The sequence below is a fragment of the Haliotis rubra genome, unplaced genomic scaffold (genome assembly GCF_003918875.1).
Source record: "Haliotis rubra isolate DU_JTF1 unplaced genomic scaffold, ASM391887v1 Scf121, whole genome shotgun sequence".
In the NCBI taxonomy this organism is placed as follows: domain Eukaryota; kingdom Metazoa; phylum Mollusca; class Gastropoda; order Lepetellida; family Haliotidae; genus Haliotis; species Haliotis rubra.
In genome coordinates, this window is record NW_025765126.1 from 817491 (window position 1) to 835660 (window position 18170).

At 40.3% G+C, this 18170-nt stretch overlaps 1 protein-coding gene across 4 annotated transcripts in view; it reads left to right on the forward strand.

Moving 5' to 3' along the window:
• Positions 1–18170, forward strand: part of LOC124264958 (myotubularin-related protein 6-like) — an 88317-nt gene that overhangs the window by 56805 nt on the left and 13342 nt on the right. For all 4 annotated transcript variants that reach the window (XM_046699754.1, XM_046699762.1, XM_046699745.1 and 1 more), the window contains exons 3-5: positions 14204–14366; positions 16727–16881; positions 17277–17405. In XM_046699754.1, the coding sequence (XP_046555710.1) occupies positions 14204–14366; positions 16727–16881; positions 17277–17405 (447 nt within the window). The remainder of the gene's footprint in view (positions 1–14203; positions 14367–16726; positions 16882–17276; positions 17406–18170) is intronic.

Consider the following 18170-nt stretch of genomic DNA (forward strand, 5'->3'; position numbering starts at 1 on the left):
ACCCACCTAGATGTCTTGTCAGGAGACTGTGGTACCCCCTATATATCTCGTCAGGAGACTGTGGTATCCACCTAGATATCTTGTCAGGAGACTGTGGTACCCACAGGAATATCTTGTCAGGAGACTATGGTACCCACCTAGATGTCTTGTCAGGAGACTGTGGTACCCCCTAGATATCCATCAGGAGACTGTGGTATCCACCTAGATATCTTGTCAGGAAACTGTGGTACCTACCTAGATATCTTGTCAGGAGTCTATGGTACCCACCTAGATGTCTTGTCAGGAGACTGTGGTACCCCCTAGATATCATCAGGAGACTGTGGTACCCTTAGATATTGTCAGGGGACTGTGGTACCTACATAGGTATCTTGTCAGGAGACTGTGGTACCTGCCTAGGTATCTTGTCAGGAAACTGTGGTACCTACCTAGGTTTCTTGTCAGGAGACTGTGGTACCCAAATGAATATCTTGTCAGGAGACTGTGGTACCTACTTAGATACCTTGTCAGGAGACTACGGTACCCACCTAGATGTCTTGTCAGGAGACTGTGGTACCCCCTAGATATCTCGTCAGGAGACTGTGGTATCCACCTAGATATCTTGTCAGGAGACTGTGGTACCCACATGAATATCTTGTCAGGAGACTGTTGTACCTACTTAGATACCTTGACAGGAGACTATGGTACCCACCTAGATGTCTTGTCAGGAGACTGTGGTACCCCCTAGATATCTCGTCAGGAGACTGTGGTATCCACCTAGATATCTTGTCAGGAAACTGTGGTACCTACGTAGATATCTTGTCAGGAAACTATGGTACCCACCTAGATGTCTTGTCAGGAGACTGTGGTACCCCCTAGATATCGTCAGTAGACTGTGGTACCTACCTAGGTATCTTGTCAGGAGACTGTGGTACCTACCTAGGTACCTTGTCACCAGATTACAACGAGCAATGTGCAGTATGTTTCCCTATTTGTGTTCACTCATGTTCAAGGAGCCTTATTATTAGACACTTTGCAGGCATGTCAGTTCGGTCATGCAGACGATCAGCAGTGTCTTGTTGAAAGCAGTGTCAATACTTTGCCTTGGGAGACTGAAGTGGAACTCATTTTGTTAGAGAACCATTTTGGATTGAATCAAATTTTTCCTCCTCTCCAGAGGCAAAGAGATGGGGTTTGAATATGAATGCTTAGCCAGGGAACATGAAGTTAAGGAAATCGGATTTGATGCTGGAAGATTATTTATCCCCAAGGAGGCCTCTGTGGTATTCCTCTTGCATATACTGGTCATTTTACATTGCTTCAGATGATTCAATCAAGGGATGACCTGAAGTTCAAAAGACATTTATGAATGGACAGAAAATTTGATTTTGGGGAATGTTTTGAAACATTTTTGTTTAAACTAACAATATATTAATGTGCATTCAAGAAAAGAAGGGTCCAGTGATCTGAGATGTGGATTTGCATCACTAGGTTGTGACCTGATCTGTAAAGTGTGGGTTTGAATATTACTCTCTCTCACTCACTCACTCACTCACTCACTCACTCACTCACTCACTCACTCACTCACTCACTCACTCACTCACTCACTCACTCACTCACTCACTCACTCACTCACTCACTCACTCACTCACTCACTCAGGATGGTGGGGTAGCCTAGTGGTTAAAGCTCGTCACACCGAAAACCCGGGTCTGATTCTCCACATTGGTGCAATGTATGAAGCCTATTTCAATATTGCTAAAAGCGACGTAAAACCATATTCACTCACTCACTCACACACCATGGTGTCATAGTGGTATATCCACAAACACTTGATCAACTGAGCTAATTGTTTGAATGTGAAAAGTCAGTAAAATAGCATGTCTGTGACCTTTGGAAATGTGAGACAGAGAACTTATCAGTCTACCCTTGTATGTCACAATTTGTGTTCTTCTAGGAACTGTTCTTCAAATTACTGTGTTTCACAGGGATCAATCTGTGGCAGCCACATATCTGCTGGCTGATTTCTATGCAAATTTTGAACTGTCAGGAATAATTGGCTCTATTCAATTGATTGTTAGCAATGATTGATATTGAAACATCATCCAGGTCCCACCGCTGTCTTCCACATAGCGTTGTATGTACAGACTAATGTATTTTAAGCAAATATTCAAATCCATCTATTTCCAGACCTTCCATTGCTTTCTGATATGCTCAGGTTGTAGCTGCAGTGCATTGATGAGACAGATTGCTGCACTGAACATGCTAGGATTTAAAGCCGATACTTTTGTACCTCAAAGGTGAATATTAGTAAAACGGTAGAATATTGATTGAAGAGTCTCTTGAGGACTCTTTTATCCCACTTGAAGTGAGGCACCTCTCCATGGGGTAAATCACATCCACAAGAACAGACACCTTTGTTCTTGCCTCTTACAAGCTTAGGAAGAAATGCTCAGAAATTGCTGCCACTTGGATAATTTGAAATGATTATGTGTGTATTTTTTGTTAGTATTTTTTCTTGTCTGTTTTCTTTAATCGTTTACTTCTGCAAAGAAAGACATTTGGATCAAATGGGGTCTGATAATTTGTTGCCATTATGATGGTGAAAACAGTGCAGACATTGTTTCAATTATCGCATCAATTTGGTACACGGGTAAATCATTAAACAGTAGGATATCACTCTACGCTGCTGTATGCAGGATAGTCAGAATGTCTGATATATAACGCCAGAAACATTAACTTAGGTGTGACCTTGAACATGTCACCTATCAGAAGGATGGTATGATACAAAGACACAGGAAACCTTTACCCTGTGGTAGTTAAGTGTAAGAGGAAGCCTAAAACAGAAGGTACTTGTGTTTCAGGCATCCAAACAACCCATCACTTGCACCCCAGAGATTTCCATCACAGCTGGTAATATAGCATCATGGCTGTGGCTAAATGGACTACGAATGTTGAACACCAACATCATATCAAAACAAGCCATCTGGGTTACACATCTAACAATGAATGAATGAATGAATGAATGAATGAATAAAAAGTTGATAAATAAATAGATGAGATCCCACTGACTCATATCTGTAGCGGTCAGTAATACTTAAAGCATTAATTTGTTTTAGATTTCCTCTTTGTTGATGAAGGAAATAAGAGATGGCAAGAAAACTGGATGAAACACCTACTGTTCATTCAAATTGGCAAGAAGGTTGTAAAAGACCCTATGTGGTACCTATTAAAGACACCTCAGGAGTAAAGGTGTTGAGAGTTTGTCCAGGCCAATAATAGAAGGTTGTGAAAGGTTCCTCTAATTGGAGGTGAAGCGTATTTTGATTCACCAGGACAGTTGAAATGTGAACAGTCCCTTTATGTGAAGCAACAAGAATTTGGTACAAGTCAAGGGATGTAGCTTGGAAGCTTTACTTGCTCCTTAAACACATTCGTGATTTCATGACCGTGCTGCAACAAATTGACTTGCTTTCATCAGGCTATGGGCGCTTCCTGTAGGAGATTGCAGTCTGTCAGTGCCTGGTGCGCCTGTAGCAAGGGTTGTGTTGCCAATTGCTTGTCTACTTTGACCAGGGCCTTTCAATTCATTAACCATTACTTTCTGTTGATTCCTACTAAACTGACAGTCCCATGTTATAGCTGGAATTAAGATTAGATTTAATCTGTTCAGGAATAGAAGCCTGGGGAAGATATTTGAAGATAAAATTAATATTGTATTGAATTTTCTGGAAGTGGCTGAAATTAGAAATTGTATAAATTGATACAAACATCCTAAGTCAATAACTGATTGAAACTGGTGACCATCTCAACTCAATATTGTCACTCTGACATTCACTTGTTGGTGAGTGAGTGAATATGCTGTGTGCTGCTTTTAGCAATAATTTCATGCAGTCTCTTGCCAGGAATCAAACTTTGCTCTCAGGCTGTAAGATATGGTAAATGAATGCTTGAAAGACCAGTCATACATGCCAACCTGAGCATCTATATGTGCCCAGTGTCACATCCTGAGCATCTATATGTGCCCAGTGTCACATCCTGAGCATCTAATGTGTCCAGTGTAAACTCTTGAGCATCTGATGTGCCCAGCGTAAAGTCCTTCAATAACCTCCTCCCCCTACACTACCAAGGTGCTAAATTAATCATAGAAAATAGATTCAAGCCCTGGGATAGCTGTAATACCTTGGTATTGGGTTACATGTCCCAAGACTCATGCATGTATAAACTGGCCTTTCCCAGAACAGGCGATTATCATTCATATCAATACGTGTTTGTGGTGGGGGTCAATCCTGCTAACATTGACTCATTTCATGGTAACCCAGCTCCTGGCTTAACTGTATTTACAAGTCCCACAACCCAAGAAGGGAGGGCAGTACGATGTCAACAAAACATAGTGGTGCTTGCCAAAACTATCTGTTTCAAAGAAACATTGAGTTACAGTTTTGCCACTGGGGACATATATCTTTCATGAAGTTTCTTAAGGACAGTTTGGTTATGCACATCCAAGTAATGAACAGAAGTTTCTGAAAGTTTCATACTTTCCTGTTCGGCTATCATGTGCATTACCATAGTGATATATGGTCCTCTCTAATGTGTGTTTCAAACTTCCATTGCCTATATACAGTTTAGAAATGTGTCCAATAGTTATTTGGACCTGTTAATTCCTTATCGACACATGGTTGTGGTGCATGATGGCTGATTCTACACCATCAACTGCTTTTGTTGGCGTGCCTAGAGATTTCCATGTGGAACTGGTTCTGCCAAACTGTTGAATTCACTAGCATGTATCATGTGGTGAGGTTCAGTGATCATGTCCCATTGTGCACAGTGGCATAGACTATTGGTCACGCATCAGCCTCCTGGTTAGGGGCTACCAGTGGGGATTCTAGTTCACAATAGGTCATCAGCAGCCTGTCAGGTCAGGTCATGGACTCATGGTTATCTCGGATGAAAGGGATGTCTGAATTGTTCAATTGGTTTTTCAGTAGACATAACAATAGTTGGTACAGTTTAACTTTTTAACATTGATCATCATAATTTTACGAAGTACTAACTGCTTAGTGATATCAAATCGCATGTTGAGATTAAATTAAATGTTGAAAAATTGAAATGTTCTTCATGGATATACTGAGACAGATTTGTGCCAAGATGGTTGGTCCTGCTGTCCTGACACAGATGGTTTGTGTAGGTTTGTGACACTGGGTTGATTGGCCTTGCTGGCTAAAGAAGGCTTCAGTGAGACATGATCAGGTGGTCTGAGAGTCTCCATCTGATTGCCTGTCTGTGCTGACTGGTCTCTGTCACACTAATTAACTGGGATTTGGAACATTCTGCACAGGATCAAGACAATGCCACAGTTTATTTGTGTTACGAAACTTCTGAGATGAATCCACTGCGTAACGTCTGAGGTGGTTTCACAGTAAGTCTGTAGAATGGCATATTTGCATGTTATAATTAATGTCCATCAATAGGCCTTGAAAATGACATACCTATTTCAATATGAAGTCCGTGCCAGACAGGCTGTCGGATTGCAACAAGAGGTATTTGTTCATAACTTCTTTCAGGTTTGCTGCTGCTAACAGACAGGTTGTACTGTAAACATAGTCTGGGTGTCAGCTACTGCGATAGTATTGTGATAGTGATTGAGTATGGTTTTACGCCGATTTTACCAATATTCCAGCAATATCATGGCGGGGGACACCAGACTTTTCTTGGAAACTAGTCCTGCCCTGTGGGAGAGGTGGACGATATAAAAGTATAAAGAAGGTGGCACTATAATGGGTGCAGGTAATAATGTACAGAAGGCCTTTGGAGAAATTCCAGATAGCGTCATTGAGAAAATAAAAAATACAAAAAGTTAAAATGATAAAACAAGAAGTGATCTGCTGACCCAGTGTATTGTGTCTGAGAGGGGAATCCATGTTAGCTTGTGCTGTGGTACCTTAGCGGGCTAGCATTATAAAACTGACACAAATCTGATCTAGTACATGCAGCCAATCATGCACACATGTAAACAAGGTGATATCGAACTTTACGTTGTAACCTAGTTCCCATCCTTTACACATGTTGATAGTGACCAATACCTCACACTCTTTACTCACCTGGAGAAAAGTAGCAGTAGAGGAGTATCTTGTTTGCATACTGACATGAACTGCCAGAAGAAAAAGCAGAGTTATAGATCTTAAAGAAACCTGAATTCCAAAGACTGTTAGTGATACTATGTTGTGGCAGACACCAGGATAACAGCAGAGAGAGGCGTTGTGATATCAAACAAGTTGACAGGCTTTCAAACGGAGACCGGCTTCACAATAGGACATGGGTATTGTATTGTTATTCTCTATTTATGGCAATGACAGCAGTTACGTCTGTGTAAAATAAGGCCTCAATACCAAGTACCAGTTCCATCCAGAGTTCCACTTAATAATATATAATATGCTTGGATTGTTCCATTGAGACCAGACACAATGTGTTTGGTATTTTTCTGAAATATGCTTGATGTCTTGGAAGGCCTCATGATCTCAGAAACTTAACCATGCTGCCTAGTGACTGGAGAGTGTCTATGTTGGGCATGTATAGAATTGTAGCTTGTGGCCAAGCCGATGTATTGTGTGGAATCCTCTAGTGACCAGAATTGATAGTTCGGGCATGTTTGTGTTCTTGTATTGATTTGGGTGAAGTCAGGGTAAAATTCTGAGCTTCCATAAAAGGATTTTGATCGTTAAACAGGAAATAAAACCTTACATTAGGAATAACAAGGAAGTCAGAATTGATTATGTGGCTCTGGACATTCTGCAGTTCCCTGATTTTACGATTGCGAGAGCATTAAAGAATCTTCTTCAGTGGAGGCAATCCACACCAAAGTTGCATCATGCTGTTCTCTGCCTGCGTAAACTTTATTTGGTCGGACATGTCACCTCTATGGGTTAGTAGACAAAAATAAAGTGGGGTATCCATATTAATATGTGGTATGGTATCTAAGCAGTCTTTTCTATGTGATTGACGATGTTGTCAATGGTTATGTGATGGCAGATGTCATCAGTTGTTACAAAATCAAATGGAACTTCCCAAATTGTGCCAGGTGCAATTGCAGACCCATATCCTTGTAATTGGACCAAGAGAAGCACAGAGAGATTACCTAAATCACAAGGATTGGTATTCATTGATAAAACATGTCCTCTGTAAGTTTTACAATCATCCATAAAGATATCCATATGCACATGTATGATGTCATGGCCGTGTCCAAAGTGCCATAATCTTTACGACTGAAATATTCTTCAAGGGAGAGAATAATTCACTATTCCCCAAATTAGTGAAGAAAGTGTCCCTTCCGTGCAGAGATATTTACAAGTCGACGGTAATAAAGGGTGATGGTGTCTTTCCACATTGATACCGGCTTTTGAAACCTTTTAGCCACAGGCACATCCTATGTGAGAAGCTCTTCAATTACTGTTTGTAAAAATATGATGATTGAAAATACCTTTGAAAGGTTGTAGCAAGGCCTACAAAAGCGCTTGAATGTTAATGTTGAAATTGCCTGTACCATCATAGTTTCCTGTGTGGTTTTTGTGAGATATGCGATGACCGATGGAATATTGATGATGAAGGTGATGGAGATCAAAGAGCATCCACCGACGACACTGACAACCTTTGATTGGGCCAGAACCTTTTCAGTCACATGATGGAAGCTTTTGCTAAGAGTTGTCTGTGACCTATTCTTGAGATTTGAAGTGTTAATAACTCTGAGGCCATTTTTGAGACTTTTGAAGCTGCTGCAATATTTAAACATGGGATGCCAGGCAAGTCCGACATACTAGATGTGACTATTGGGGATAATGTAACTATGGCAATAGTGTTGTGATAGTTGTCAGCTATTGCGATGGTATTGTGAAAGTGATTGTTTTACACCGCTTTTAGACATGACATGTAGTATTGTCCGACACCAGGAAGTAGAATGCATACAGTTTCTCTATGTTGGCTGCAACACAAAATACACTGTGTACCCAAGGGGGAAAGAATTTAGAGTTGACATTTAAGCCCTATTGTGATTGAGAGTGGTTTTACTCCAATATCTGGTCAGAGTGGAATCTGGGTCAGACAAGCAACCTAGTGGCTGACTGCATGATCACATCTGTGACATACATTTAGCGAGCATTGATAGTGTCAGTACCAATCCACAGTATCTGTGTAGAAAGACACACACTGAAAATCGTGGAAAACATATGGCTGTTATTAACTGATCCTTGAAAAAGCATAGAAAAGCCTAAATGAGTGAGTGAGTTTGGTTTTACGCTGCTTTTTGCAATATTCCAGCAATACCACGGCGGGGGACACCAGAAATGGGCTTCACACATTGTACCAGTATTGTGATAGAAGAAAAACAAATTAGAATTACTACTTAAACCTACAGGAAGTTTTTAAACTTGAAGATACTCATCACATTTTATGATTCTCATTGGTATTATACTAACAAACAAACAATTTCAGTACATCTCTTGTTCAAAATATTTTTCACTCCTGTTGTTACATATGGTACATATTAGCAACACATTTCTGTTGTAACTTCTCATACCTAATTCACAATTTTTTGCATTTTAAGTGTGTCAGAAATTACTCCAGAATAATTGAAAGTCATGAAAATCTCAAAAAGATAAGCAGTCGTTGAATTTTTAAGTCTTTTCTCCAAGTCAAACTTTGAAATCCTACTCAGTTTCAAAAAGGCCTTAATGACCTATAAGCTGTATCATGTCAAGCCTTCCTCCATCATTAAGCTGAACATCTGAAGAGCTGTGATGAGACATTACCTGCTAAGGACCAAAAGTCTTTCTCAGTCTCAGACCTTAGCAAATTGTGTGTAGTATATTTAAAGTGTGGCATCAAACCCAGCTCCCTTTCTTTTCTCGGTTTAAGTACATGAGAACGGCTTTCACTCCTATTTCCTGACATGGTGCAGTTGAAAGATGCAATTTTTAAACTTGTCAAAGGTACATTGTGAAAAAAATAGTTATAGAAAGTCTTAATTAATTTCTCAGATCTTTTTCCCAAAGCTTTTTGCCAACTCAAAGAATTCTAAAGGTGTTCGACCTTCCTTCGCCTCCAAGAGAAAAACAGTTAATTGTAAAGTTAGACCAGTTTAGTCGCGAGCTTGTTGTAACTTGGATGACGATCAAACCATTATTTGTTGTCGGGGAAATCAATGTTCAAGTTACAGAATCAGGTCTGCCAGTTCATGCTGGTGGTCTGGTTAACATGGACTGTGATCACAGTGTCTGCTGCCTATGTAATCTACTCTCTGCTGCAACAGGGGCGGTGGGGTAGCCTGATGGTTAAAGCGTTGGCTTGTCATGCCGAAGACCCGGGTTCGAATCCCCACATGGGGAAGCCCATTTCTGGTGTCCCCCGCCGTGATGTTGCTGGAATATTGCTAAAAGCGGCGTAAAACCAAACTCAGTCAGTCAGTCTGCTGCAACAGGAGTCACGTCTTCTCCATTGCAGGTCGACCAAGTCAGCAGAATTTAGAGCTTTTCTCAAAATCATGACATTCCCAGAAAATGTAATAAAACTGTTCCATTTGATCCCTGTTGATCTTATTTCCAGATATTTTTTTTCCTAAAGGTTCAAAATATACTGTTCAGTATGTGTATGGTAATTGTGGATTACCTCGTCCTGCCTCACTTCACTTCACCTCACCCTGCCTTGCCTCACCTTGCCCTGCCTCACTTCACCTTGTACATGTCTTGCCTCACCTCACCTCAGCCCGGTGATAATGACCATTGCTCATGTACAAAGTGGCTGCGATTGTCTAGGAGTGGTTATAAACAACTGTTACATTGATTTCATGACACGGCTGCTGTAATGCTGTGTAGTAAGTTCTGTTGGAAACCTTTCAGTTGACATTGGCTAAGTAAGATAGGATTACAGTAGCTTGGGGGGCCTGACAGACCGTTATCTTTAAGGAAGTGATTGTGCTTTTGTGTAGTTTCACATGTCTGTATGTGGGAGTAAGTGTGTTCACCATTTGTGACCATTTGAGATGGTATGTTTAAACCTCAGATAAACGATGTATCAGCACATTTACTTTTTATATTAGATCTTTCTGTGTAATCAGATCTGTTTGTTCATGATGTATGTTATTAATCACCACTCTCAACAATATTCCAGCTACATAATGACTGTTTCTTGATATTCAAGTCAGTAACATGAGCATTGATCTAAGCAAGTAGAATAAAATGCCATGCTACATAGTCCAAAGGACATGGTTACATGGCAGCCATCATTACTGAAGGAAACACATTTCCTAGGAGGATGAAGAAATTTGTACTTACATTAACGTCACTGTATTAACACTTACAAAGAATAGAAGGAAAGCAGAGAGCATCTATGGTAAAAATAAAGTATCTACTATTACGCATCATCTCAGACATGAATGTAAACACCATGAGTTGCATCAATCTGAATAATTCATGTGAGTGTTGTTTGTGTTGAGGAAGTGTCCGATGCTGTTATGGCGATATGAAAGTTTGGCGTCATCATTATATAAAGATCTATAATGAGTTCTGCTGAGCAAATATGACAATATACAGCTGACAACTGCCAGTCATCCAGAACCATAAAGCATAGGGAAGCTGTACATGAAATGCATGATCTTTGTAAGTCACAACTGTATTAGCTTTCAGCAGTGCTACGTTAATTACATGGATGTGGAATAGGGCTCAACTTGATCACACGTAATGGCTGTCAGTTATCTATTCCTGATACCTGCGTACGTCAATCCTGACATTCACACTCATTAAAATCACCCGAAATTGCATCTGCACTTGTGTAGAAGTGCGTAAGTCCCGTGCAGAACTGTAGCCTCTCCCAGGGCCTAAACGCTTCCATGCCACACCAGAATGGATCAATACTTGGCCACATCGCTCAGATATGTCTGTGTTACAGAGCGTCACAACTTTATGCAGCTTCCTAATGTCTTTGCTGGAAATAAAGTCAAGGACGTCGACAAAGAGCCAACTTCATTTTCAGAAGCACTGCAGAATATTCAAGCTTTTTACATTGAAATTAAACGCAAGTAAACACACAAACACATCAGTCAAATTCCTTTACTTAATGCAACAATTGGAGGGGCCTGTCCTCCTGATCGCTGCAGGTTTGCAGGCTATGTTTGACATAGCAATTGTCACATACAAAGGCTGAGGCTCATGCTGTCAATCAATGTAGTGTCTGGCACAGACTTGGTTTGAACATATTTATTGCATGAAAAGTACATGGACTGGATTGGTCAACAAGCTCAAAAGAAGACCGCTCCAGTATAGAAAGATCTATGAACCATTATGACTAGGAAAACATTATTATATCAAATGAAAATTGATGTTATGACATGTAGTCAAAAGATTGAGAAAAGTTGTGACATGTAGTCAAAAGATTGGCCCAGATTCGATATAACCACCATGATATGGCTGGAATATTGCTGACAGCAGTGTAAAACAAACTTAAATAGAATCACATTGCAATTGGTGAACCCCAAATGAAGTATTCCAGAGTATATACTATTAGCCAAAAAATTGTCATTTTCTGATAACGATTATAAGTCTTATGGAAGCATTCGCTTTGTATTTCCTACAAATGTCCACAACTTCATCAGACCACCCATCTGACGTGATGGAGGTCATACTATGGAACAAGTGTTTGGTTTGCTTCAACTCATCAGAGGGCTATCCCATTCCAACAAAGACAGAGAAACAGGGCAATCTCGCTCGACAAAAGCCCAAAATGGCATAATTACATTCCATCAATACAGCACACGCTGACCACTGATGTTCCTGATAACCAAAGGGAATATCGTGGCCAATTTCCCAATTACTACACAACGGTAATTGGGAATGATAATACACTCTCTTTAGGTCGTTTTACGATAAAGCTTGTCGTCCATGGGTTTCTTTGAAAGTTTGATTGGCGTAAATGGTACCCAACTGGAAGTGATTTCTTTTTCGGGTTGTGTTTTCACATTGACGAAGATGCCTGCCTTGCAGTGCCGATTATCAATCAGCGTTAGATTCAATAGGATGGCACGCAGTGTGATCACTAGATTTCTGCCATAATTATGCATGTTGCAATTTTCTTTGATGTTCAAAGTATGGATTGAAGAGAAAATTCTCATTCCACGTGTGAAGTTTTATGGTTTAATTTGAACTGGTTTGACATTTACATTTCCTTATTGTTATCATAATTTGATCAGTTTAATTTCCAACATATTTTAGTGAATTGAAATGACCTTGTGGATTTATATCTTCAAGGTCACAAGTGATTGATATTCTGTCGCTTCTTAAGTCTAATACATGTTTCAGATTTGCCCAATACAAATCAAATTAAGATGTAGGGGATATTGTGTTTTTTATAATGGGTGATTTGTTGTATGTTTTTGCTGTAAAATATTTCCGTCCATTATAAAGTTAAATAAAGATAATCAGTAATCATTTATAGTTGCTTCAGAAAAACTGATTTTCCAAGCATTGAAACTGTTTATGTTGTAGCTTATCTTAGCAAAAATATGTGGAATCAAGATTAGGGTTATGTAAGAGGCATCTTAAAATGTGAATAATATCTTTATGCATTTATTCAAATTACAAATGAGTAGAATCAATTCCAACATTGTGATTCTAGCATCCCTACTTCCCCATGATGCTCTGCTTCATCCCTACTTCTCCCATGATGCTCAGCTTCATGCCTACATGTGTGTCCTCCACAGCTTGGAGTCTGCGCTGCATCTCAGCCAATGATGATATTGACAGTTTTGAGTCCTCTCAATTGCTCCACGTGTTGATGGGAAATAAATTTACAATATTAATTGATTTGTCCTTACTGGAGCACCACAAATGACCATTGATTTCAGATTTGTTGCTGGAAACATGTTCGAGATAGATTTGAAGTACACGCTTTAAAGAATAGTCCAATCCTTAAAAAAATTAATGAAAAGTTAGAAGAAGAATTCTTAAGATTGACAATAATCTAAAGATTAGGTAAATTTCTTCTCGTCTAATGCTTCTGTGGGTGTTGCTATCACTGTGTTGATCTTTGCGCTGCTGTCTCAATGAATTAGGGTGCTCTGTCTTGTTTGATAAACAACTTCAAGTCATTACACGATGTTTATACCAAGTCCGTTTTCCTGTGTCATGCAGAGGATCAGCTTTTAATGTTTGTTATGCTTTCTTGCATCAGTAACATTATAGCAGTCACAAGTCATTACCTTTCTCAACACTGAAACATGACATTTCATCATATTGACTCGTATTCAATGGCAGACAACTCTGAACATGTGTGATCTACTAAGACATTTGACAATGTTTCAGGAACAGTGCCCTTGGTTTGCACCTCTTCCCTTAGACATTTGTATTTGTTCACATGCTTTGCCCCACCAATGGTGACCCCTGAATTTGTCCAAGAGGTTCAAATCCAGTTTTCAGTTTGGCAGACACGGCAACCATATTGAAGAAAAAACAACTATGCCCTTTACTAGGGGTGAAACGGTATACCGCAGTTCTAATACTATACCTTCGATTCGGTTATACCATAATGCAATCCACACAGTCAGTATATTCGGTTTTCGCACCGTCATTTTGTTAAACTTTTTAAATCTAAAAAAAAATGTCTAGAAATCGAAACATTTTGTCAAAATCTATCTAGGTTTGGCTGTTATTGTCGATTTTCTGCATTATGATCATATCTCGTGTATCGAACCGAAACGGACCAAACCAAGGCCTTGTACCGCAATATGTACCGTACCGTGGTAGGAACATTATGTACCATACCGTGGTAGGAGCAATATGTACCGTACCGTGGTAGGAGCAATATGTACCGTACCGTGGTAGGAGCAATATGTACCGTACCGTGGTAGGAGCAATATGTACCGTACTGTGGTAGGAGCAATATGTACCATACCGTGGTAGGAGCAATATGTACCGTACCGTGGTAGGAGCAATATGTACCATACCGTGGTAGGAGCACACCGTTTCACCCCTACCATTTACTTGGTCCAATTTTCAATGTGGCTACCATTTGTTGTGCTGTTGTTTTTTTAACAATTTTTATATTTTAATCGTACTCTTAAATTCTCTCAAATGGCTTGTTTGACCTTAAAATTTCTTTCTCACAGACTAAAGGAGCTGAACTTTAACATTAGTTGTTTGTGCAGATAGTATTAAAATGTCAATGCTGATAGTATAAGTTCTGTTTCAGATCCTCCACATGCACATGGGAAATGTGGAGAAGATGCCAATCACAACCGGAGGCTCACCCATCCAGATACGCTGCAAAAACTTCATGAGCATCATCTTCGTCATCCCCCGTGAGCGTGACTGTCATGATATCTTCACTTCCCTTCAGGAGCTGTCAAGGCCAGGTGAGTCAGGCGGTGGTTTAGGCAATACTGCTGGAGATCATTGCTTTTGTCAGTCTGTCACGTTTCTGCAGGAGATAGATGGTCACTGCTATCTTCAGTCTGTCATGTTTCTGCAGGAGATAGATGGTCACTGCTTTTGTTCAGTCTGTCATGTTTCTGCAGGAGATAGATGGTCACTGCTATCTTCAGTCTGTCATGTTTCTGCAGGAGATAGACAGTCACTGCTTTTGTTCAGTCTGTCACGTTTCTGCAGGAGATAGATGGTCACTGCTATCTTCAGTCTGTCATGTTTCTGCAGGAGATAGATGGTCACTGCTTTTGTTCAGTCTGTCATGTTTCTGCAGGAGATAGATGGTCACTGCTATCTTCAGTCTGTCATGTTTCTGCAGGAGATAGACAGTCACTGCTTTTGTTCAGTCTGTCATGTTTCTGCAGGAGATAGATGGTCACTGCTATCTTCAGTCTGTCATGTTTCTGCAGGAGATAGATGGTCACTGCTTTTGTTCAGTCTGTCATGTTCTGCAGGAGATAGATGGTCACTGCTTTGTTCATTCTGTCATGTTTCTGCAGGAGATAGACAGTCACTGCTTTGTTCAGTCTGTCATGTTTCTGCAGCTGATACAAAGTCATTGCTTTGTTCAGTCTGTCACGTTTCTGCAGGAGATAGATGGTCACTGCTTTGTTCAGTCTGTCATGTTTCTGCAGCTGATACACAGTCATTGCTTTGTTCAGTCTGTCACGTTTCTGCAGGAGATAGATGGTCACTGCTTTGTTCAGTCTGTCATGTTTCTGCAGCTGATACACAGTCATTGCTTTGTTCAGTCTGTCACGTTTCTGCAGGAGATAGACAGTCACTGCTTTGTTCAGTCTGTCACGTTTCTGCAGCTGATAGACAGTCATTGCTTTGTTCAGTCTGTCACAATCCTGCAGGAGATAGACAGTCACTGCTTTGTTCAGTCTGTCACAATCCTGCAGGAGATAGACAGTCACTGCTTTGTTCAGTCTGTCACAATCCTGCAGGAGATAGACAGTCACTGCTTTGATTGTTTTGTCACAGTCCTCCATATAAGGTCACTTCACAACTTTTTTAATCAAACGGAAGTTCTGGAGAGAAAAATCAGATCAGTAAATAGAGTGGACTTAGTTTGATTGAGTGGACTTCCGTTTGATTTCCCAGTTAGACACATCTAATCTATCATGCTCACTTCGACAGTCGTAACTCCTGTACTTTAACATTGTCTAACGGCAGTTGTAGCGTTACGATTGCTTTGCTCAGTGGGCCCAAGGGACAAGAGCAGGTGTAAATCAGGTCCTGCTCTATCTAGGATCTGCAGGTAATTGTTGCCCCTTTGGTAATCCATAGTATTTGCAGTTGGGTGTTCATTAAAACATTTGCGTCTGCTGTTGTTATCCTTGCAATACACTGAGCAGCTGGCAAAGCATCTCTGGAGTGTGCTCCACCCTCCTCCTCCTTCGTCTCCACTGACTGATGTGCCTTCCCTGACACTGTCCAGAACTGTCACGTGTGACTGCCCAAGTCGGTAACACTGATTGATAGACTCAGATGGAATTGCTTGTCAGATTATACCAGGAAAAAGTTCATATAAATGTGGGTCATGTCGTGCCAGTGGTGCTTTACTTGTTGTTTGTGTCTTGAATGAGATGTGGCCAGTAACGAGGGATGTTTTAAGATGACTGTCATACAGAGGTTGTATGTTTTGGATTGGGGAATTAGGTTCGGTTATTTGAGTGTTGAGGTCCCGGTAGTATCTTTAACTCTGTTTGAGGGTGAGTGTTGAGAGATCAAATTGTTAAAATCAAACAAACCTTTAGAGGGTTTAAATATTCCTGATCATGTAGTCAAAACAGATTACACTCAGTTCAACTGATTGTATAGTACTCATCCCTCCCCAAAAACAGTGGTGCATTTATTTTCTGCAGCTTAGCTCATAAACCACTCCATATTTGTATCTGTAACTTTGCCATCAGGAAATGAATGCATGCTCTTAGCTATTCTGGAATTTTGAAATTTTAAATAATTTGCAATATTTTCACAGAGAAAAAACAAATTCATGGTTAGCCAAGAACAGGGTTAATATTTTCGTCAGACAAAAAAACATTCAGTAACTCTTCACAAATTCAGGGAAGTGCTGATCTGTACCAGTTACCTGACATCAATGGTTACGTTTGTTTTGTTAGTTTTTCCAATGCAACAGCTTGAGGGTTTGTTTCTGATGCTCTGATCCTTAGGCTTATCTATGTCTTTTCAAGGATCAGCTAATAACAGCCATATGTTTTCCATGAGGTTCAGTTTGTGTCCTATTGTGTGTCCCTTGTACACAGTGTATTTTGGGTTGCAGCTAACATAGAGAAACTGTATGCATTCCACTTCCTGGTGTCGGACAATACGACCAAGTCATATGGCTGGGACCTGTATGATATACAGACAGAGTACCTACGTATGGGGGTGCCCAATGAGAACTGGTCCCTCACCAGCCTCAACAAGGAGTATGAAGTAAGTGGTGGGACATTGTCTGCATAATGTACTGTTGTCTATACATTGTTACTTTGTGTTATGAAATATTGTCTGTATGATGAAACATTCTAAATTTAACAACATGACTTGTATATATACTTTATCTCCTTCATGCATCCTTACCATTGCAAGATTATCTCAAACTAGATTGTTATGTCTCATTTTCTCTCATACATTCCTTCTGTGTGATACATGGTCTTATGCTAGAGCGGTGTGATACATAGTGTTATTATCTGTGTTATACTAGGTCTTTTGCTCCATGTGTGTGATATATGGTCTTATACTACAGGTGTGTGATACATGGTCTTATACTACAGGTGTGTGATACATGGTGTTATATTCTAACTCTGCTATACATGGTCTCTTCATTCCAGTTGTGTGATACATATCCCAGCCTGATGTATGTTCCTGCCTGTGCTGCCACACCGGTGTTGGTCGGCAGCTCCAAGTTCCGGAGTCGTGGACGTCTCCCAGTACTCTCGTACTTACACAGGGAAAATCAGGTGAGTCTGCCACACATCACATGGATCCACTTCAGTTATACACACACTGATATCACTTGAATCTGTTATTGTACTATTGCAGTCATATGTAATGTTTCTAAACATGGCTGCCAAAGTAGCCATATTGAAAACATTATTTGAAGGTCCGTTTGTCCCTGTTCAACCATAATGAACCATGAATAGGTCTGACATTGAAGATAGCGGTAAGGTGCTCAGCCACTGTTGCAGGAGCTTCAGGCTGAACTTCACTTACCTCCACCTTTTTAATGCCGTCCAACCCATCTCAGACACTTTGGTGAAATTACTTGGAGAGGATTCCGTTCAATAGTCTCTCCGTGATCAATTATAAATTGATTGTTGTTAGTTCATCTCAGACTTGGCAGTAATCACTTGCAATGTACACACAGCTGGAACTGTCCACACTATCTGTAATATACCAATTACGTCTTCTGGTGATTAAACAAAGATGTACAACAGAATCAATACTTTCTCTGTACATGGAAGAGCGGTGTTGGCATGTGTCGGTAGGAAGGTGTCCTTCAGAGCTGGGATCCGGTATCTATGTGTCTTAAGTTGGGAAGAGTTTTGAAGATGTGGCAAGAGACTTACACTTTATGAGTAGCTTGTGAATACCTGGGTTTTATTCCAAACATGTTGACATTATGTGAAGTCATTGTTTGTGTTCCTGATGTTACTTACCATAGAATAGGACCCTTCCAGTGACCAAGACATCTGGTGGCATGGTTCCATGATGTAATTGATTGC